The sequence below is a fragment of the Lithohypha guttulata genome (genome assembly GCF_036872675.1).
Source record: "Lithohypha guttulata strain CCFEE 5908 chromosome Unknown scaffold_1, whole genome shotgun sequence".
NCBI lineage: Eukaryota > Fungi > Ascomycota > Eurotiomycetes > Chaetothyriales > Trichomeriaceae > Lithohypha > Lithohypha guttulata.
This window is the reverse complement of record NW_027042750.1, coordinates 328,654-349,402: the sequence shown is the minus strand read 5'-3', so window position 1 is coordinate 349,402 and position 20,749 is coordinate 328,654. Positions and strand designations below refer to the sequence as shown.

Below are 20,749 nucleotides of genomic sequence, written 5' to 3'. Positions count from 1 at the left end.
GAAAGTGGAGCATCGGCAGTCCCCTCTGAGGCCTGCTCCTTCCTTCGCCGAATTTGCTCGAGTCGTGGCTTCAACATCTCGATTGTGGCTTGTCTCTGTGTCGTACCTTTGGCAGTGCGCGCAAAAGTATTTTTCGCAACTACCAGCGTCCATGTTTTGGCCAACTTGGCATAGTGTGGTAGAAGCTCGTTTACATGTTGGATCTCCGCCCATATATCATCTGAAGGTGTTGCTGATTCGACTACGAGGATCGGTCGCGCTTGTCCGCCAAGGACTAAAGCTGCAGAAATGTGGGGACTATCATGGAGTTAAGCCTCGACAGCTTGGAAGTCGTACTTCTCACCAGTCGAGAGTACAGTCAAAGTGTCTGCACGACCCTCATACTTCTACAGTCCTGGATCTTGAGGATGGCGAGACCAAAGATCGCCAGTACGGACCGAGTCTGAGGCAGTAGTGAGCTCGAAACACGGTTGAAAGGGAGAATCTCCCGCCAATCTTTTGACGATTACAAGCTCATGTAAACCATCAGGCTCCTGCGCCGGCTCAAATCTGACTCCAGCGCTTTCATGGAAATGATGACACTGCCAACTAGCCGGACTGACTGAGAGCAAAGGTAGTAGGGCAATCTCAGTCGACCCGAAACCATGCACAGCACTTATATTGATAGTCAATAGCTTGTCGCCAGCAGACTCGGAGAGAGGTCCGCCACCGAACCACAGCCATTTGAGATCTGATAACGTCTCATGGTAACAAGATTCCGCCACCATAGATTCGAGCAGTGTAGGCACTGTTTGCAACGCGTCGCACTGACCATGTCGTAGACAAGCGTCAATCAATTCAGGGGTCAGCTGCGCTCCGGCAGGCGGCAGGACCCACACTGTCCGCTGAAATAGACCTTTGAGGAGACCGAACAGCACACCGCCTGCATGATACAGTGGGACACCATGAAAGCATCGCACCTTTTGGAACAAGGCGTATGTCAATGGTATGGGTGGTGGAAAGTAAGCGAGGGTGTCTTCATGAGCAAGATACCCGTGAGTCAGCCTGACGATTTTGGGTATAGGTCCAGAGCTCCCTGAGGTGTGTATGGTGAGAGCGGTATGATGACGTAGATCTTCGAATGAGTGTCGGTAAGAGATTTCGGAGGGTGGAGCACGAAGCAGTATTGCTTCGTCAGGCACAACAAGCAGAGAGTGAGGCTGCAACGCGAGGTCACTTTGAGAGATCAGAGAACCTGCATAGTCTGCATCGGCCGAAGCACACAGTATGCGTTTACAATCAGCGGCCTCTAGAAGCTGCAGTTGTGTCTGATCATCGTTTCGTGGCGAGATCAAGAAGAGATTATGGCCAAGCTTGATAGCAGCAACAGTAAGAATGATGTATCGAGTATCGGTAGGGCCCAGGTAAGGTAAGGTGATGTCGGGATCAGCTGGCAGAGAACCTTTCAGCCAGGTAGTAGCAGTGTTTACTGCGTTCTTCAGCTGCTGATACGTGATGTCGTTGAAACCGGATGTAGGATCGTTGGTCTTGGGAATAGAGATCCAGGTCTGATCGGGGTGGTTTGCAGCAAGTTCATCTACCACTTGCGGAAGTAAACGTAGACGAGGACGTCGCTCTTCGGTCTTGCGCCTCTTGTTGGAACGAGTCGTAGATGACATAGCTCACGTGTTCTGCTGCATTTCTGATGAATTATGTTGGAGGACTCAGTCACTTACATAGACTTGTCTCTCCCAAGCAGCTGTCCATGTCGACAACCTGTTCAGGATTACTCAACCATTTAAGACGGCCAACTCTAATCTATGACAGCAGTTGCTTTAGATTGTCGTGCAGATTCGGTCTCCAAGATCATGCTGTAGCACCACGATTCATGGTCAACCCACGACTCAGCCAATCAAACCCATTCCGGAGGCAGGGATCAGTGCTCAGATACATATCAACGCAGTGATCTCGCTAATCTCAGCACGAAAAGCGCAGCACGTCAAGCGTCGCAGCTGCATGGTCAGCTTCGATCACAGCTCGACGTCCGAAAGTTGAATGACCACTTAGGTATGAAAAATGTTGATGCCTGAAGCTCATGCCTCATCCATCTAGTACTTACTCAAATGCCCTAAGGTCCATCTGTGATCTGCCGATACCTTTAATCAACATTGGCAAAGAAGTCTTGTTCTCGTACAGGCACTAGACAACACTGCACCAATCAAGCAGGTGGAATCAAAGTTCTGTGTATACGACTTCAGCACGCGTTGCACGCATGGCGAGAGCAATTCGTGGAGCCGGTCATTCACTACCGGTTATATCTGGTATCATTGAGCTCGGCTATCGCTATGCACCAGCTTCGCTAGGAAACAGGACTATAGCTTTGGACGCTCCTGATATCCCTTCCGCCCTCTCACGACACCATAGGCACCGCCCCCTTTCCTGAACATGTCTTTCAGATCGGTCACAAGCTGGTCAGGTCTTTCAAAGGCAAAGAAGTGGCCACCCCGATCTGAGTCTCTTTCGAAAACAACATTCCCAAGCTTTTTCACCCATGTCTTTGGTACAGGTCGGAGCTCTGCTGGCTGGTGACTGTACCCGATTTTGACATGGGGTATCCATTCGCCCACCCTTTCTCTTGTGACCTTTTCTACTGACGGGTCTGCAGTTGTCCACAAGTGTGTGGCTTCGTAGTAGATCCTGACACTGGCAGCAGGACCAGCCGTGCTAAACCAATAAAGGCTCATCCAATCGCAAATTTCATCATCCGTGAATGGATAATCGTCCGTCCAATCATGAAGCTTTTCGTAGATCCAGGCTAGCATAGCAACGGGATCAGAAAGACCATAACCTAGCGTTTGCGGTTTTGTACCCTGCTCTAGTCTGTAACCCGAACCCTCTTCAGTGAACCATTTCATGCGTTCAAGGCCCCTCTTCTCTCGTTCTGTGTATGGAATGAGAGCATGTCGCAGGCTGAGTAGAGGATACTGGGACCAAGTCGGAGCGGTACCGAAGTCGAAGTTCAGGTGTGTGGCCTTGACATGTTGAGGAAATAGAAGCGCCATAGACCGGGCGATGTAAAAACCCCAATCGCCCCCTTGCGTTACATATTCCCCGTATCCCAACTTAAGCATTAGTCTGTTACAACATTCAGCATACTGTTCGAGAGCAAAGCCTCTTGTCTTGACTCCGTCACTCCAGCCGAAGTTAGGCAGAGAGATGAGAACGACGTCGAAAGCTGGATCCTCGATGCCATCGCCCTGTATCAGTCTGTCGAACATCTTTAAACCCTCGTGGTAGGTGCCAGGCCAGCCATGGATGAACAGTAATGGAATCGCGTTTTCAACTTCGGACTTCTTGTATACGAAATGAATGTTCAGAGGATCAAACTTGTTTACCTGAATCAAGGTGGTGTATTGTGGATATTTGTTCAGCTCAGCTTCTGTTTTTCTCCAGTCGTACTTGTCCTTCCAGTATGCTACCAGTCTCTTGACGTCGCCTAGGGGCGAACCTAGATCCCAGCCTGCTTGATCGAGTTCATCCGGGAATTTGGCCAGAGCAAGTCGTGCTTTCAGGTCGTTAAGGGCTGAGTCAGGTATTTTAATGTGGTAGGGTGCAATATCTGCCATGCTCGAGGAGAGATATTTCTGCTGTAATAGTCAATAGCTTTGGCCTCGGGACTTGGAAAAGACGAAATGGGCGAACACGTCAACGAGCACACTATGATACACCCTTGGTCAATACGAAACACGACACAAATCGTTGCAGTCTTCAGTAAGCTGCTTGCGATTACCACGTTGGAGCGCGAAAGTTTGTGAGTAATCGTAGAGCTGCCGGAGCTCACAATCATGACGCGACTGATGCCTGGAATTGCTTTTCTCCGGGCACAAAGCCAGGCAGCTCCAAGCTCCTCCAGAGGCGTCGCACGTCGTATTCACAATGATTGTACTTTCATCTCGAGACACCTACTCAAATCGCCAGTGAAGACGAGGAAACCTGTCCTCGGGATTTCGGTACAACACAGGTATGACTCCCGCCAATGCTCGATTCACTCGCTTCGCCACGTGTGAAATGCCACATACGATGAGTAGATTGCAATTGAATATATTTGGATGCTATTCAGACTATCTAATCGTACAGCTATTTCCGACCACACCGTGCGCGACCGGACCACTACAATAACCAGATCAAAATGTCAGACCAAGAGGGTTGGCGGCACCAGTATAGTTGGGCTTTTTGGCAGCAGGCGGCTTGGCCTTGGTCACACTCGCTGTGCTCGCCCTCACTGGTCCGCCCACAGGCTTCTGCATAGTCGCTGGATTGGAAGGCAGGGCAGGCTTGTTTGCGGTCTGAGTGGACTTGAATGCTCCTGGTCGAGGACTTTGCGGAACCTTGTTGGTAACTGCTCTTGGCACAGTACTGACCGCTTTCTTAGCTGCCGATGGTACAGCCCCGACAGGTTTGGATACAGCTCCCGCAACCTGTTTCTTTGCTGGTACACCTCCAATCTTCTTCTGTGGTTGCGTCGACTTGGCAGTTGTGGTCAATGTCTTTGAAGCTGACTGCTTTGCCATTGCCGGAGCCGAGTAGATGCTTGGGCTAGTGACAGATGTCTTGCCTGCTGCCTTACTACCACTCAAACCAAGGGGATTGCTTGCTGTCTGACCTCGAGCTGCAGGAGCATTCGCCCAATCCATCACACCATTCCCATAATCACGAACACCATCACCATATCTCTTGATCGTCCCGTTGATCGTCGACCCAACGCCATTGATACCATTACCGACGGTGTTAAGAGTGCCTCCTGCAAAACTTCCTGCAGTTGACACTGTACTCTGAATGGTTGGTTGCAACGCATCCGAGACCTTGCCAAGTATCCACGAGGTAGCCATATTTATGCTGAAGCTTTCACTCCGTCAGGAGCTGGGATACCTGTTCCGTTGGGTTGGTCAGTCTTCTTGGGTCCTAGCTTAGGAGGCTTCCTCTTCGCCTTCTCGCCTGCTTGGCTAGCGGTATCGGATGTTCCGGCCTTGTCCTCAAGAAGTTTCTGCTCGGCCTGCTTACCAGCTAACCTGGCAGGTGGTCGAGTCGAGTTGATGGGAGGGCGAGGTGTTGGCCTTGGGGTGCCTGCAGGGTCTGCTGGCTGCTCTTTCGGTGGTAGCTTTGGAGCTGTTCGAACCTTCCACTCAGGCTTCGCTTTAGGTGCGTGCTTTCCTCGAGACGCAGAAACGTTGATGAAATCCTGGTCGAAGAATATGTCAAACGAGATGTTAGGCATTTGGGAAATTCTAGGTCAGTACGCTGAAGGAAGTTTGAGCTGCTAACAATCTGACAGCCAAGTGTGGTGGTGCATGTATATGTACAGTCCAACTACTGACGAGATCAGGGCCTGTGGAGACTCGAAATCGTCACTTATTCTACGCATAGCCGCATCAAACCCCTTGGAATGTTATCTTTCTGCTTCGAAAATTGGCAAGGAATCCTGAAACTTGGGACGTCATTTTCGCTGGTTGTTCAACAGCGACACCGCCACACCTGTTGTGGAGGTGGAGAAACCAGGGTTGTGCCATGTTTTTCTTGCCATAAGACGCGCGTGATCTTTGCTTGTGTTACCACATTCGGGTTCCCGCCAGTCTCGGCTCTCACTTTGCAGGCATGTTCGGTTCCTGCAACCTTTCAGATTCACATTATTTGTGTGATTGTACATGGTTGTGTTACTCGGCAGGAAGCTCCGCACCTGCCACTTGGCGCTAATCGACCGCCACACTTGCACCGCGGTTATGCCAATCATCAACTTGGTCGTTGTGCCACACATCGAGATCCTGTACTAACGTCTGCGAGCTATGAACTTCCCGTCGATGACGACTTCTCCACGCAACACAAAATCCGACGGCTATCAACAGAACAACATTTACTGGGCCCATCGTCTGTGTAGCATGATGGTTGACTGACAAGTACAGACACAGCATCGTATCATGTCGACTACCACATCACCCGGCGACCGATATGCTGGCGCTGGTCTGTCGCTTGCCTCGTCGGCAACGAGACCTGACGATGCACAAGTACAGAAATCACAGCAATCCCTAGCCTCTAGGACACTCGCACTATCAAGCTACTTCCTGTCAGGAGCGTTATGTATCAACCTGTCCCAGTTTCTCGGTACGCCTCTGTATCTGATCAACCAAGACTGGTATAATGCCTGGATAGCATTTACTAAGCAGTCATTCGGCTTGTTGACGATGACATTGACCCAAGCCTTTTCTCCAACAAAGGTCATTGTGTCAGGGGACAAATCCGTACGAGGTCAGCTTCTACGCCAGACAGATGGCACTCTTTTATTGGACTTCCCTGAACGGCTCGTGCTTATTGCCAATCATCAAATCTACACGGATTGGCTCTACCTTTGGTGGACGGCATATTGCAGTGGCATGCATGGCAGGTTGTACATCATACTGAAGGAGTCGCTGAAACGAATTCCGATCTTGGGATGGGGCATGCAGTTCAACCAATTCATTTTCCTGAAGCGCAACTGGGAGCAGGATCGCAGCCACATGGCACAGGCTCTGGGAAGATTAAATAAGCTTGCTGAACCTATGTGGCTGCTATTGTTTCCCGAAGGCACCAACCTGGCACGAAGTACTCGAGAAAAGAGTGCCAAATGGGCAGCCAAGAACAACATGAAGGACATGAGGCATTGTTTGCTACCACGGAGTACAGGACTCAGATTTTGTATTCAAGAGCTAAAAGACTCGGTCGAATATGTTTACGATTGTACTATTGCTTATGAAGGTGTGCCTCGTGGGGCTTATGCTCAAGACATATTCACACTCAAGTCTGGTTATCTAGAGGGTCGTCCACCTAAAAGTGTTAGTATGTACTGGAGACGTTTTGCTATCAAAGATATTCCGTACAACAACGAAAAAGCATTTGAATTGTGGTTACTTGCTAGATGGCGAGAGAAGGACTTACTAATCGAGAATTATCTCATACATGGTCATTTCCCTGCCGATACAGGTGTGACCAAGACAGCTCAAGGACAAACCAAGAGAGGCGCTGGTCATTTAAATGTCGAAATTAGGTCAAACCACTGGTATGAGTTTCTACAAATCTTTGCACCAATGGGTATACTCGCGATGGTCCTCTACGTGTTCTATGGGGCACTTCCGCAGAAATTCTTCAAGTCCGAAACAGGGAGAGCCGTGCAAGAAAGTACAGAAGACCTCAAGACAATCAAGAACGCAGTTTCGATGCCGTCCATGCCTGAATCATTCAGCCTCGACATGATCTTCGACAAGGACAAGCAAGCTCAGACATTTGGAAATGCAGGAATGTCAATGGCAAAATGGATACAAAGCTCTGAAGCGCAACGAATGCTCAACCGAGTAGACCTCGTTCAGAAGTGGCTGCAGGACCCTCAAAAACTCCTCGTGGAATCGTTAGCACCAGATACGAACAAGCAAAATTTCCTCAAGACACTGAAGGAGGAGGAGGACAGAAGGAAACGCATGACAAACAAGCATCAAGGCACTTTCTGGGCTGATCTGGAGGATGCGGAGACAAAGACAAAGGGATCAGTATCGGGTAAGAAATCTGTCGGAAGCTTCTACACAGAACTTGCAGCCAGACAATCGGCTAGAAGACCGACTACGAAGTTGACGCAAGAGAATCTCAAAAAGAAGGCGACATTTTGGACTAAGCTAGAGGAGGAGTCAACTCGACGAGCAGGTTCAGTCTTCACCTTGCCAACACTTTCTTCTTCGACTTCTGCTACTGCAATCGATTCCATGAACTCCGGATCCACAGCTGTCGGGAGTGCAGCTCCGTCTTCGAAGGCACTTAGGCTGGCCAGCAAGCCTGCTCCCAATAAATTGGAAGTCACCAAAACTCAACCACAAACCAAGAGGACTCCAGTAAAGAAAAAGGGCGCCATTGGCGGCTCGAGCTCGACTACTGCAAAAACTGGAACACCGAAGTTGGAAGTGGCCTCTCCATCAAAAGCACCCAAATCTATAGCGACGGCTACGAAACCCATGTTTCCTACTAATAGTAGCGCGTCCACAACTCCTGCAACCAAGTTAACGAAGAAACCAATGTTTCCTACCACCACTTCCACTACTTCTGCTACCAAAAAAGCAAAAAGCACAAGTTCTCAACCGATGTTTCCTGTATCTAACACGGCCAAGGCCCCGACCAAGAAATCGCCACCAAAGTTGACTTGAGATATGATTGCAGAACAATTCGGGGGCGCACAACATGCCACTTGGGGTATATGTTGAGCTTGAATTTTGAGTACTGTCCGCACTGGCTTCAATGAATTCTTCGCCGTTCAGAGGTGTCTTTTTTACTGCGGGCTTTACCTTTTATTGTCATTGACCAATTCTACTGCCAAGACCAACGGCTCCGTCACTGCTTCGATTGCTCTAACCACGCACGACGGGACCAACGCTATCTTCGGGAATGGTCATATGATGATTAATCCGACCGATCTGTATATGGGAAGTCGTTCGCCATCTAAGGGATTGCTTACGGCGGGCAGCGTCGATTGTAGATTCATATTGCACGTCTATTCTGTGGGCGCACATCCATGCACACCAGGATATATGTTGCGTTGAGGCCATGCACGTGAACAACTTCGAACTTGAGGCCCGTAGTGCCAGTTTGTCAGCATGAAGCATGCATAACAGCACCCCGAACTAGCGAACAAGTGCTCCAGTTGCCAATGAGATCTTATCTAATGAGAGGACGTGCTCTCCTTGTTGCTCGAGCGAAACTAGTTTACTGTTACTATCACGTTAATCGTGAATGAGAGTCCAGCATATCACGCATTGCCTCATTTTTACATGTAACGTTACCTTATCTCGCTCCTCTTCAGTAAATCCGATCGTTGCCCACGTGGCATGTAAGCTTTAGGTACATGTGGATGTTCGCTTGGCACGAATTTTCGTGGGACTTGTAGCTCCCACCTTGGCATGCCAGTGCTATGTATCACGTCAGTTCTGGCCACACTATCAAGATAAAGCAGACTTTGATCTCTTCATTAGCATCCATACCAGTATCTCCTCATAAGCAAGGTCCCATGTCGTGTCTTCGCACAAGCACAGCCATACTGCTGAAGCTACTGTGCTTCTCCTCGCGAATAGAGGCATAGACGACGTGGGAAAGCATTACACGAGCGATGTCCGCTGTATCAATTGTCATCGGTCCCGGGCGCTTGGTACTCTATCTCCACCACAACTCCCAACCACATTTTCGGGAGCAACGTTTTTCAGACTAGGTCTTGTCATGACTCCAAAGCGCTTCAAGTGCAGATGTTGCGCGGTTTTCCACACGGAGATAGTCGTCTCCTTATCGCGGAAACCTGAACATAGAATCCAACGTGCCGGCTCCAAGACACAGGATAAAGCTATACATGCTCCGCAGATAAGTGGCCAAGGCCTGGAAGAAGATTCATCGCCGAGAGAACTTCCCAAGATTTGATCATTTTTGTCAGCTCATGCACGCAATCATGGCGGACAAGCTGTTCACTGTCGCTATACTTCGGGACCAGGAGCCGGCTCCGCGTCTGGAGAAGTGTCGATTCCATATATCATCCAGGTCATCTTTGCCCTCGATGATATTGTGCCCTTTGCTTTCGCATTCGTGTACTTTGTCAGATCAAACCAATCATGCGGTTCTGGACTGCTGCAGCATCATATGCACTCTTCGCTTTGGTCCAAGCGCAAGATGACCCCTTCCCATGTAAGGCTCACCTCATTGTCTTCCTCATTAGGCCAGGCACGTGAAGCTAATAGTACAGTGCCATTGTGTAACGGCGTCGACATCACAGATGCAACGATAGACTCGTTACAGGCATGGATGTCCCAGGGCAAGCTTACGAGCCAAGCACTGGTGAGATGCTATCTTGCACGAATAGAACAAACCAACAGGTAAGACGGTGTTACTCTCACCATGTTGTATTGCACCTAAAGCTGATCATACGCTACTAGGTACCTTGCTTCCATCAGTGAAGTGAACCCAGATGCTCTAGATATTGCTGCTGCGATGGACACGGAAAGAGCAACAACTGGCGCCAGAGGTCCTATGCACGGCATCCCGTTTGTGGTCAAGGACAACATATACACTGACGACAAGCACAACACTAGTGAAGGCACACTCGTGCTTCTGGGTGGCCGATATGCATCTGAGGCTACGGTTGTGACCAAGATGCGCGCCGCTGGTGGCGTTCTGCTTGGGCACAGCACCATGTCTGAGGCAGCTGATCATCGTGCATTGTCTCAATATGCCAGTGGATACTCAAGCAGGACAGGACAGGGTAGGAATCCATTCAATCTTACCCAGTCCACGGCTGGTAGCAGCAGCGGTTCTGTGATCGCTGTGCGCAGTAACCAGGTCGCCGTAGCACTAGGAACTGAAACTCATGGGTATGTGCACCATGATGTGGAAACTTGCTTTACTCTTTGTGCTGATCGACTTTACCAGATCTCTTGTGCATCCATCGTGTCAGCTAGGCTTGTACACAATTAAGTCAACTCCAGGACTAATGTCGCGCCACGGCGTCGTCACTGGCAGTTACTATCACGACACACCTGGGCCACTGACACGAAGCATGAAGGATGTGGCTATAATGCTTGACATCATGAAAGGTATTGATAAATACGACAACTTGACCTTCGAAGCAACAGGACGTTACCCTGCAGATGGTTACACTTCTGCAGTGAGCCAGAAAGGCAGCCTCAAGGGCGTGAAGTTAGGGTTACCTTGGAAAGCATACTGGGCTGCCAATGGGGTGAGTCGCCGTCGTTGTCTTCCAAAGGTGGCTGACTAACCATATTCCCACAGCACGTGAACTCTCCTGGAAATAGGGAACAGTTTAACGCCAGAATTGCCGAGCTAGAAGCAGCAGGCGCTGAGATATACAATATCACGGTAAGAGCTGATAACCAGAATTTTGATATCAGTAGTATACTAATGGTTTCTAGGAGACCAACCCCTTCGCCCTGGTCACCAACCCGTACGGCACAGGCATGCCAAACGACACACTACCCGAGCGCAACCATCTTATTGCCTTCAGCACTTTGATGTCAGTCGGTTATGCCGAATGGCTCCGCAACTGGACCTTCCCTGGAAGCGACGAACGCTATGGTATGAGTACGATCGAGGAGATGGCAGCATGGAACGATGCAAACAATGCAACCACAGGAGCGTTAGGCAACGGCACATGGTGGTGGAACAACGTCACTGGGCAAAGCTTCTACGATAACGCTGTGGCCACGAACGGCACTCTGGGCCCCAGTTTCTGGGCAGCATTTGGATGGGGTAGGTTTACAGCTCGCCAGGCTATTGACAATGCACATTCCTATGTGCTAGAGAATGGAACTGTCGTCGAGCTCGATGGTCTCCTTGTCCCGAATGGGCGAAATGGCAACCAAGGAAATGCCTGTGCATCTGTGCCCGCGTATGCAGGCTACCCGATTGCGCAGGTACCGATCGGCATGGATGGTTATTCGGTGCCATTTGGACTTTGTGTCTATGGCAGACAGTACGGTGAGGCAAAGCTGGTTGAGGTCGCTTCTGCCATGGAGGATTTGTTCCAGTGGAACGCGCGACCACTGTGGTATAACTACGAGACTGCCAAGGGGCCTTGGGAAGCTATTTGGCCTGGTTATACCTGCTCTAGGTCGAGTTTGTCACAGTACGGCTGTACGGTAGCTTGATAGACAACTCCTCAAGCAAGCGCCTGGTATTTCTGCGACTGGTTGGTGTCTCAAAGATGTCTTCACAGCCAAGAAAATGTATCTATCTACTGGAATAATACTCTACTACCTCGATGTCCAGAGCCGACTGCGTGCGAGGAACTTGTAAGACAGCTTTGACCGCACGAGTTTCGCAATGCTCTGGCACGAGTACCCTGGTCTACTCCGTGTGTGTATGAGCTTCCCAGATTCGACTCTTCGTCAGTGTAGTCCTCAAGCATATTAATGTGTTCGAGATTTCCGCTGCCAATGCACGTGCTTCCACAGTCAAGGAAGAATGACCGTTGGTCTCCAACTAATTCCGACTGACCCTGTCAGCTTCTCGTCCGCCGGATTAGGTATCACAAAGTATCATGTTTTACAAATCCCATGTTTCTCGTGTAAGCCAAGTAGAATGAGCTTGAAGGTTGCGATTTGCAAGACTAGAAATAAGAGTGTTGACACGGAAGTCGAAATCGGGTTTATTAGAAAGCCTGCAGAAGTCTACAAAAATCTGGACGCTTCCACCATAATAAACTTGACGGCCTCAATTCCGCACAACTTCCATCGTCGAACAAACGATCGTGAATCCTACGTGGTTGCGACTTTCCAAAATCAACAATTCGGAAATATAGGCTGTCAAGCATTCAGACACAAAACTCATCTCAGTGATCTCAAAATACAGCTATCCTCAACCTCACACCCTCACAACCCTCACCCATGGCACCCATCAAAGTCGGCATCCTAGGCCTCTCCACCAAACCCTCCGCCTGGGCGACACTAGCACACTACCCATACCTCAAATCCAGCCAACACTACCAAATCGTTGCAGTCTGCAATTCCAGCCTGCAAACATCTCAAGCCGCAATCGACCACTTCGGTCTCAAGGATGCCAAGCCCCATGCCTCATATGAGTCCATGGCTCAAGACCCCAACGTTGAGCTGTACGTAGTATCAACACGTGCAGATTCACATTTTGAGATTGCGAAGCCGGCGTTACTAGCCGGAAAGGCTGTGTATGTTGAGTGGCCGCTAGGAGCGAATAAGGATGAGGCAAGGCAGATGGCGGATTTGGCGAAGCAGAACGGATGTAGGACTATTGTGGGGTTGCAGGGGCGAGTAGCGCCTAGTGTAGTGACGGTGAAAAAGATCATTGACAGTGGGAGGTTAGGTGAGGTTCACAGCGTGAGTTTTCAGGGCACGACGAACGTGTGGCAGGATAATGCGGCGAGTGAGCGGTATTCGTACTTTGTTGATCGGAAAGTCGGTGGGAATCTATTGACGATATATGGTGGGCATATCATTGATAGTATTACGAGTGCGATGGGGGAGTTGGAGAGCTGGACGACGCTGAGTGGCAATTTTCGGAAGAAGATGAAGGTCAAGAGGGATGACGGGACTTATTCTGAGGAGGAGTATGGAAAGAATACGCCGGATCAGATGATGCTTATGGGACGGCTGGCTCGGTCGCCGCCTGCGATGTTCAATTTTCATCTTAGAGCTGGCAACAAGTTTACTGATCAGCCTGGAAGCACGTGGAAGATTTACGGAACGAAAGCTGAGTTGCAGATGGTGTTCAAATCTGCTGGACCACAGATCGGACGTGCCGAGAGCATCAAGATATGTGACTTCGAGAAGGGTGGAGAGGTCAGTGATGTCACGGATGAGATTGACGAGGGTCCTGGAGATAGGTGGACGAGCTTGCCTGAACAGGGACAGAACATTGGAAGACTATATGAGGCTTTTGCGAAAGGCGAGGTCGGCAAGGATTATGCTGACTGGGAACATGCGGTCAAGAGACATGAGATGATCGACGGATTCTATGACACGATGCAATGAAGGCTATATACCAAAGAAGATAATAGTCAAAAGATCAATCTGTCGTATGGAGGATTCGGGAGGTACAACTGGACAATCTCGATGAGGGTAGGTGGCCAGAGCTTGTCTTGTAATGTTATACCAGCGAGCAGGCCGAAATGCATCACATTGCCAATGATAGCTATGCGCATATTCGGCGCATATGCTTGCCACTTTACACCGTCCTACTCGTATCCTTCCCACAGATAGATTAGTTTGTATCGGCAGACACACCAAGTGCTGTTTCTAAAGTGTAGTTGTATGCCTTCTCAGACCCTTACGGGGAGTCTTGTCATCTGCATCTTCTTAATCTTTTTGTCATATCTGACGATCCACACGACCGTCGAAATTTTGCGAGACCTCTTCGGACCGTTCATGAACCAGATCTGAAGGGAGCTATTGAGTCGAGCCATCGACACGCAACGAGCCTCGAAATTCATGTTATGAAGAACATCGCGCCAAGTCTGTCCGACCTGCAACAATACGTTCAACTGGACCCTGACCGCATTGATTTTTCGTCTTTCGGAAAGTGCCAGATTGGAGTTCTTGCCCATATTGTCTTCGACGACAATGTCTCTGAAGCGGTAAAAGATGCTCGAGGTAACCTCAGGTGGAAGGTCGGAGAATCGTGCCATCGCCGAATCCCTAGAGATATCAGCGGTCGCAGGTATCATAGCTGGAAGGGTCTATGTACAGAGTGTAAAGGCTCACAGTAGTATATGATCAAGACTGGAAATGAACCTCGCTGGCAGACAGGCCTTTCATAAGGTAGAGCCGATCTTGGTGATCGAGGACGATGGGGTCGATCAGCCGGAGTCGGTTGACAACGTAGTAGCTGGCTCTGTCACAGTAAGTGCGTAATCAATGCTTGCCACGACGTCAATGGAGATAGTCAGTGATCTGGATATATATCTGCCGTGATCAATGTACCCGTAAGACAGATTTGAAGTCAACTTCAAATTTAAACGAGAATGACTTGACACTAAGCTCTTCACGTCGGTATTTGTTCACTGGCTTTTCACTCTGGATATCAGTCCTGTGAAACGATCTTACATAGCAGTTCCTTTCCATTCTCAGACCTGGCTGATTTTGAGTGTAAGCGAAGTCAGTAATACCCGCTAATTTTCACCATGCAGGATTGTCTGCTTCCGCCAGCGAACTTTTGGGCTGCTATGTCGTTGGCTCTTTAGCTTGTCCTCGTACCGAGACTCAGTCTTTTGTGAGCGTGCATTGAAAACCTGAAGCCGTAGAGTAGGTCAGTAATCAAGGTCACAAACAGCATCGTTCCAGCCCATGTAGCAGCCCGGCAAGTCTCGCTAGTGAGTGACGGTACTGCTTGTTTCTCCTATACCCTTCTGTGAATCAATTGATCAAAGAAGGCACGTTCGGAGCCAGTGGGACTTGGGAGGACCAAATTGAAACAAGTGTAAAGTTCTCAGAGTGTTTCTTTCACAATAGGGAGTAAAGCTGTGAGATCGCTTTCCTCGGTGGTTTTACGTCGAAATAGTGGCACACATACTGCGCGCATCTAGGAGGACAAGGCTCGCCAGGTTCTCAAAATCAATGTTGTACCATTCCACACTTCCGCCCACACCTCCGCCCAACACCACGATCTTGACACAGCAAGACCAAAGCTCGATCGTCTTGCAGTAAACCACGTGAGTCAAGCCGATTAAGTTACGTCATAACGAAACGGTCGTGCATGGTGACGAAATATATTCGAGCTTCCAGGTGTGTAAGTCGTCGGTCGCCCTTGCCACAATAGAAAATAAAGGAGAATTCAATACACGAGTTCGACGGCGAGAAGGAGGAAACAGTTTTCAAATCAGAAAGTCATAAAGGAAGAGCGGACGTGAGGCATATTGAAATTGATGGAATCTCCGAAACATTCCGAAAGGCAACCTTGCCACAACATGATGTGGCGTTTGTGTGGCTGATTGTATTCAAAATTACAAACATAGAAATCCCTGAATTGCTTGATACCAACAACAACAATATCGCCGGTTATAGTGCCTTAGGTCTGCAGTAGATTAGAGGTAGTATGTACCACAATCGTGTGTTGCAATCACAGACATTGTGACGGAATGCGCAGTGAACTAGCGACTTGAGATCACGATCTGTCCAGGTTATGGTGTTGGTGTGAACTGCGTAACATGTTGGTAACGGGCTGTAACAGATCGTATCGTTGACAAAAGAAGCGACACGATTGGTTGTCGAAGGGACCCGGAAGAAGAAGCTCGATGGAGCTCGACGATTGCAGCGTCAAGTTTGCCGATGTCATAGAGTGCCTGTAGCAACTTTTCTTTCTTTGCCTCGATCTGTTGATTCAATTCATCCAACATCTTAATTCATCATACCACACGAACCTCGTAGCTACATCCTCAGCGTCGCAGAGTCATTCACTTGATCTTTGACATTCTCTACACTCAAAATGGGCAAGAACGACTCCTTTTCAGATGGTAAGTACAACCCATGTATCTCTGATATCATTCAGCTTGAGCTCCCATCTCGACCACGCGCATAACGCATCCCCTACGAAATGCCTTCAGAAAGTTATTGCAGATGGCAGCGCAGCCCAAGACGCTTTGTTTGCTTCATTGCTTCTGCCGGGATTGGCGCGAATGGCACATCTTGTCACCTATCTATCAGAATCGCAGATCTACGTATGGATAGTGGTGGGGGTTGTTTGCTAGAACGAACACCAAAGAGCTGGACTGCAACACATTCCCTGGCGAGTGCTCTGACTCGCCTTACTTGATATTGGTTGTACCAATATCTCGCAAGTGCGGTCACCGAGAAAGCTCAGTAGCCACGTAACACCTACTCAGAGGATGCGACTACGTGGTGGAAAAGATGGAAGCTCAAATTGACATTTATTGTGATGCAGCAATTGGTGAACAATAACTGACTATTTCCCAGGTGATGCTAAGAAGGGTGCCAACCTCTTCAAGACAAGATGCGCACAGTGCCACTCAGTTGTCGAGTCAGAAGGCAACAAGATCGGTCCTAACCTACACGGTCTTTTCGGTCGAAAGACTGGCCAGGTAGAAGGCTTCTCCTACACAGATGCCAACAAGCAGAAGGGCATTGAGTGGAAGGAGGACACTCTCGTAAGTTTCGAGATACTTCGTGAGACCACATATGTCTAACAGCCTTATCAGTTCGAATACCTCGAGAATCCAAAGAAATACATTCCCGGAACCAAGATGGCTTTCGGTGGTCTAAAGAAAGGCAAGGACAGGAACGACTTGATCACGTATGTCAAAGCACCTCACTTCTTGTCGCAGTCACTAACATTCACAGTTGGCTACGAGAGGAGACCTCAAAATAGATAGCCACCTGATCTTGTTTACGAGTTCGCTTTCTATCCTAGAAATCTCAAGCAGCGTGGAGAGCACTATCTGCTCATTCATCTGCTCACCTGTACTCCTACTCCTCTACTGCCTCGACGTCTATGCTACGGATTTGATGACTTGAATGCTTTTCTGGAGCATTTCTTGCGAGCGAACCCTTTGGTTCATGGGTTGGGTGTAAATAAAGTTCAGCAAGATGGCGCAGATATAGGTGGCGGAAGAAAAGAAAGTCAGCGCAATCATAATTCTCATCCTCTTCTCCGATCAGTTTTATCTGTTTCAGCTTTGCAGTAATCTCTAGTACAGTCTGGTCATGCATGCTATAACTCATTGCACGCCCATCAGTCTCTGCTCATACAATCGCGTCTGTTCTTGCAGCAGATACCAGCAGATGATCCTTGCAGCAGACATGGTAGTCTTGGCACTTAATTGATATATGGTTGGCTTTGGAAGAACACGCTAAAGCCCTAGCGCAGAAATCCAGGCATCTTCGCTGTCCCAGCCCTCATCTTTTCCACTCGTCCTCACAACTCACCACGTCTGTGGGTCTAACTTACTGATGAGAGACATCACTACCGGAAGGGGCTGGAGAAGCCTGTTCCTGCACAGACGGATGGATGTACGCGTCAAATGAGGGACATCCTTTGCATACTCCTTGAGCCAGACGTGTCCTCGATGTTCTTCAATCAGAACTACGAATGACAGTGCATTCGTCGTAGAGCCTCATATACACGAAAACTGTTGTCCGTGATACAGGTGGCCGTCTCGAGGCCCGATCAAGTCCTCTTCTGCACGTTGGCCACGTCTACAAGACCAGCCTCCCCACTTTCCTATTTCTGTTCATGTTCTTGCCTCTAATCGCATCTTGAAACCAGCAGTTGAGCAGGATCTTATGCATAATGGCTGCAATGATGCCTCACCACGATGAGCCTTTTCCTGACGATGCTTCCTTGGCTGCATCTCTAGAGGACTTTGAGGCACAAGAGAAACGTTCGCCTATGTTTGGCATTCCTTCACAGGTAAGCTACTCCGACAATCTCAACATTCAAGGAAGAACAGCTCGGGAGTGCAGAGGAGAGATCAAGAGGCTGACACTTGTCTGACGGTTTGCAGCACTCGGGCTTCAGGTCGGAGCAAGACGATTCAGAAGCAGGCTCGGCCAGCCATGCGCCATGGAGTCCTCCAGGCTTCAGAGCACAAGCTAGGTTGTCGAATGCAAGTTCATGGTTCAGACAAGACCCATATTCGAGAATGCCTCACCTAAGACCGTCCACGAGTCCCTCTCGATCGAGGCACACAAGTCCAGAATACCAGGATGCATGTGAGCAAGATAATGATGTAACAATAGCCGCGAACATACCTCTTCCACCTGGCACAGATTCACCTCTCAAAGGACGTTCGCCAGAACCAGAAGAACCACCAGAAGATATGCTGAGAGCATTCGACAAGAAGCCACAGAAGGATAACGAGAATAACTACATCAGATTCGCTATGCGCGCCGAAGTACAACATAGAGAGCCATTCGTGCCTTTCATGAATTTCATCAAGAGCAAGATCGATTCGGCGACAAAGACAAAATCCTCGACAATATTCTCTATTCTTATCGGACTACTCTCATTATCGATGATCAGGGTCATTCTTGTACCTCCTGTCCCACCACCGGTACCTGATTTAGTCAAATTATCAACCATGGCCAAGTCATTCGAACCACTAATCTTCTATTCAGAGAACGGATATGGCCAGATCATTGCGCTACAAGAGACAAGCGTGGCAGTCTGGGATCTTGGCGAGTCAGTACGAGCTGCGAATATGACATCAGCACCATTGATTGTGCGCAGTTTGGATGAGCTTTCAGACACACTCAAGACATTAGGACTGGAGTTGACACGTTTCTTCGCCGACGTTGACTCAGATGTCGATGGTATTCTGCTAGTTATGGATTGGGCGAAGAGGGAACTGGCGGGTTTGAATGGCCCCGGAGGAACAGCAATATCTGGAGTCATCTTTGATCGTGTGCACGGCCTGCTAAATCGTGGTGGGTTGCTCGAGGGACCAGGTGGACCGACAGCAATAGGCAAACTGCTTACTGACATTTTCGGTGCAAGCTCGCCACAAAGAACAAGATCGATGATGACCAGAACTTTCAACGAGTTTTTGAACGTACTCGAAGAAGCTATCAATAGTGAACTAACACATTCCACAGCACTATTTGCACTCTTCGAGACTATCGATCGACAGTTTCTCAACTTGCAACGAACAGTGGTCCGAGAAACAGACACACAAGAACAACTCGAAACTGATATGCTCTCTTCACTTTGGACACGATTGATTGGGGCCAATGCCGCTGCACTCCGAAAGTATGAGAAGAACAAGCAATTATTATCGAGTGTGCGATCGAGGACAGTCAGCAACAAACACCTGATTATGGAGCACCACGGTCGACTGCAGACGCTGAAAGTCAATCTTGAGACTTTAAGACGAAAGCTGGTCAGCCCACTTGTTAGGCGGAACGATTCAGTCTCGATAGATAATGCTAGTGTGGTCGAGCAGCAGATACGCGGTCTGGAAGGGACGTATGATTATCTCAAAGATGTGAGGGACAAGCAGAAGAGTAAGTTGATGGAGATGGTGTATGGAGCCAAGGCTGGTAAAACGAAATTGGTAGGTGGGCTAGAGGGAATTGGTATTGAGGATAAGTGATCACACTACTGAGCGAAAACTTGGACGAAGTGAGGATGTCACTAAGGCTTGGTGCAAACATTTTTCGCAGGAGATGAACGTCCCGTTGTCGCGAATCACCTTTGCGGTCGTGCTCCTGTCTCTTCCACCAAAGATTGAGACAATTATCGCACCTTTGTTCCCAGGACATTGACCAAGTCTAAGTGCTGGGTCAAGCCTTTTGTATGTTCCCCCCTCATACTGACATCTTGACCCAACATCCAGCTAATAAACCCAGGAATACGACCATGGCGCATATCAAAGACCTACCGTTCGGGCTTCTCGAAAACATCTTCCTTCAGCTCTTTCTCATGATCGAAGAGGAGCCAGTGCCGCCAGAAGTACCTTTCTGGATTGCACAGACAATGTGCCCGAGGGTCGAACAAGACCGCCAGTTTGAGGACCTGGTCAATACCTGCGAAATCTGGAAGACTACCATTATGCAAATTGAATTCGAGCTTCGGTATATCCCGTTTCGTGGTTCTTGCTACAGACTATTCCACAGAGACAATGACCACTACTACTTCGATGATGTGCCGAAGAAGCGGTACCATGTTCTCAGAAACGAAGCAGAGGAGGACGAAGAGACGACTTGGTGAGCGACCCGATGTGGTATTGGCTAGATGGGGACGGATGCGAGAGCGCGAGGAATAGTAGTTGAAATAGCGCTTGCAAGGTATCGGTGTCAACTTAGACTTGCGTTTTTTTTTTTTTTTTTTTTGAGTTGCGAGCCTGGCTGAAGAGCTGAAAGTGAAAGCATTCTTATCAGACGTGCTTGTCTGCCCACAATGGAGTATTCGGATTGAGGAAATCTCACTTCCACTGCTTTTTCTTTACCTCTATCCTGTTTGTTGACAACCACAATTGACTGCCTTTCAAGCACAGACAAGACTAATCCGTGCGTACCCATAGATACGGTCAGACTCGAAATCATACATCTAATGGAATCAGCAGGCCATGGCCAGGATTCAAGACCTCCCAAACGAGATCCTCGAGAACATCTTTCGACAGCTTTTCCTTATCTACGACGAAGACACATCTATAGCACACTCGTCGACGAAAAAGATCCGGCAATTCACCCAGCTGGCCAATATGTGCGATACTTGGAGAAAT

The 20,749-nt window shown here is 48.9% G+C and overlaps 10 protein-coding genes across 10 annotated transcripts; 6 read left to right on the top strand and 4 right to left on the bottom strand.

Annotated features, from left to right (window-relative positions):
• Window positions 1-386: 386 nt before the first annotated feature.
• On the bottom strand, window positions 387-1,658 carry LTR64_000125 (putative NRPS-like protein biosynthetic cluster; the record flags this gene model as incomplete). Its single annotated transcript, XM_064894511.1, has 1 exon — window positions 387-1,658. One exon carries the CDS (start codon window positions 1,656-1,658, stop codon window positions 387-389), a length of 1,272 nt encoding a protein of 423 aa, XP_064757198.1.
• Window positions 1,659-2,351: 693 nt separating this feature from the next.
• LTR64_000124 (uncharacterized protein) lies at window positions 2,352-3,605 on the bottom strand (the record flags this gene model as incomplete). Its single annotated transcript, XM_064894510.1, has 2 exons — window positions 2,352-3,114; window positions 3,136-3,605. 2 exons carry the CDS (start codon window positions 3,603-3,605, stop codon window positions 2,352-2,354), a joined length of 1,233 nt encoding a protein of 410 aa, XP_064757197.1.
• Window positions 3,606-4,163: 558 nt separating this feature from the next.
• Window positions 4,164-5,254, bottom strand: LTR64_000123 (uncharacterized protein; the record flags this gene model as incomplete). Its single annotated transcript, XM_064894509.1, has 2 exons — window positions 4,164-4,792; window positions 4,909-5,254. 2 exons carry the CDS (start codon window positions 5,252-5,254, stop codon window positions 4,164-4,166), a joined length of 975 nt encoding a protein of 324 aa, XP_064757196.1.
• Window positions 5,255-5,951: 697 nt separating this feature from the next.
• On the top strand, window positions 5,952-8,195 carry LTR64_000122 (uncharacterized protein; the record flags this gene model as incomplete). The annotated part of the gene is made up of 1 exon (XM_064894508.1): window positions 5,952-8,195. The coding sequence occupies one exon, from the start codon at window positions 5,952-5,954 to the stop codon at window positions 8,193-8,195; it is 2,244 nt and encodes a 747-aa protein (XP_064757195.1).
• A 1,446-nt stretch (window positions 8,196-9,641) lies between these two features.
• Window positions 9,642-11,690, top strand: LTR64_000121 (uncharacterized protein; the record flags this gene model as incomplete). Its single annotated transcript, XM_064894507.1, has 6 exons — window positions 9,642-9,714; window positions 9,773-9,902; window positions 9,963-10,397; window positions 10,456-10,762; window positions 10,816-10,902; window positions 10,956-11,690. 6 exons carry the CDS (start codon window positions 9,642-9,644, stop codon window positions 11,688-11,690), a joined length of 1,767 nt encoding a protein of 588 aa, XP_064757194.1.
• Window positions 11,691-12,428: 738 nt separating this feature from the next.
• GAL80 (transcription regulator gal80) lies at window positions 12,429-13,547 on the top strand (the record flags this gene model as incomplete). The annotated part of the gene is made up of 1 exon (XM_064894506.1): window positions 12,429-13,547. The coding sequence occupies one exon, from the start codon at window positions 12,429-12,431 to the stop codon at window positions 13,545-13,547; it is 1,119 nt and encodes a 372-aa protein (XP_064757193.1).
• Window positions 13,548-13,573: 26 nt separating this feature from the next.
• On the bottom strand, window positions 13,574-14,200 carry LTR64_000119 (uncharacterized protein; the record flags this gene model as incomplete). Its single annotated transcript, XM_064894505.1, has 2 exons — window positions 13,574-13,750; window positions 13,847-14,200. The coding sequence occupies 2 exons, from the start codon at window positions 14,198-14,200 to the stop codon at window positions 13,574-13,576; spliced, it is 531 nt and encodes a 176-aa protein (XP_064757192.1).
• Window positions 14,201-15,996: 1,796 nt separating this feature from the next.
• Window positions 15,997-16,896, top strand: CYC1 (iso-1-cytochrome c; the record flags this gene model as incomplete). Its single annotated transcript, XM_064894504.1, has 4 exons — window positions 15,997-16,024; window positions 16,485-16,675; window positions 16,727-16,821; window positions 16,869-16,896. The coding sequence occupies 4 exons, from the start codon at window positions 15,997-15,999 to the stop codon at window positions 16,894-16,896; spliced, it is 342 nt and encodes a 113-aa protein (XP_064757191.1).
• Window positions 16,897-17,817: 921 nt separating this feature from the next.
• On the top strand, window positions 17,818-19,618 carry LTR64_000117 (uncharacterized protein; the record flags this gene model as incomplete). The annotated part of the gene is made up of 2 exons (XM_064894503.1): window positions 17,818-17,937; window positions 18,032-19,618. 2 exons carry the CDS (start codon window positions 17,818-17,820, stop codon window positions 19,616-19,618), a joined length of 1,707 nt encoding a protein of 568 aa, XP_064757190.1.
• A 266-nt stretch (window positions 19,619-19,884) lies between these two features.
• LTR64_000116 (uncharacterized protein) lies at window positions 19,885-20,235 on the top strand (the record flags this gene model as incomplete). Its single annotated transcript, XM_064894502.1, has 1 exon — window positions 19,885-20,235. One exon carries the CDS (start codon window positions 19,885-19,887, stop codon window positions 20,233-20,235), a length of 351 nt encoding a protein of 116 aa, XP_064757189.1.
• Window positions 20,236-20,749: the final 514 nt, after the last annotated feature.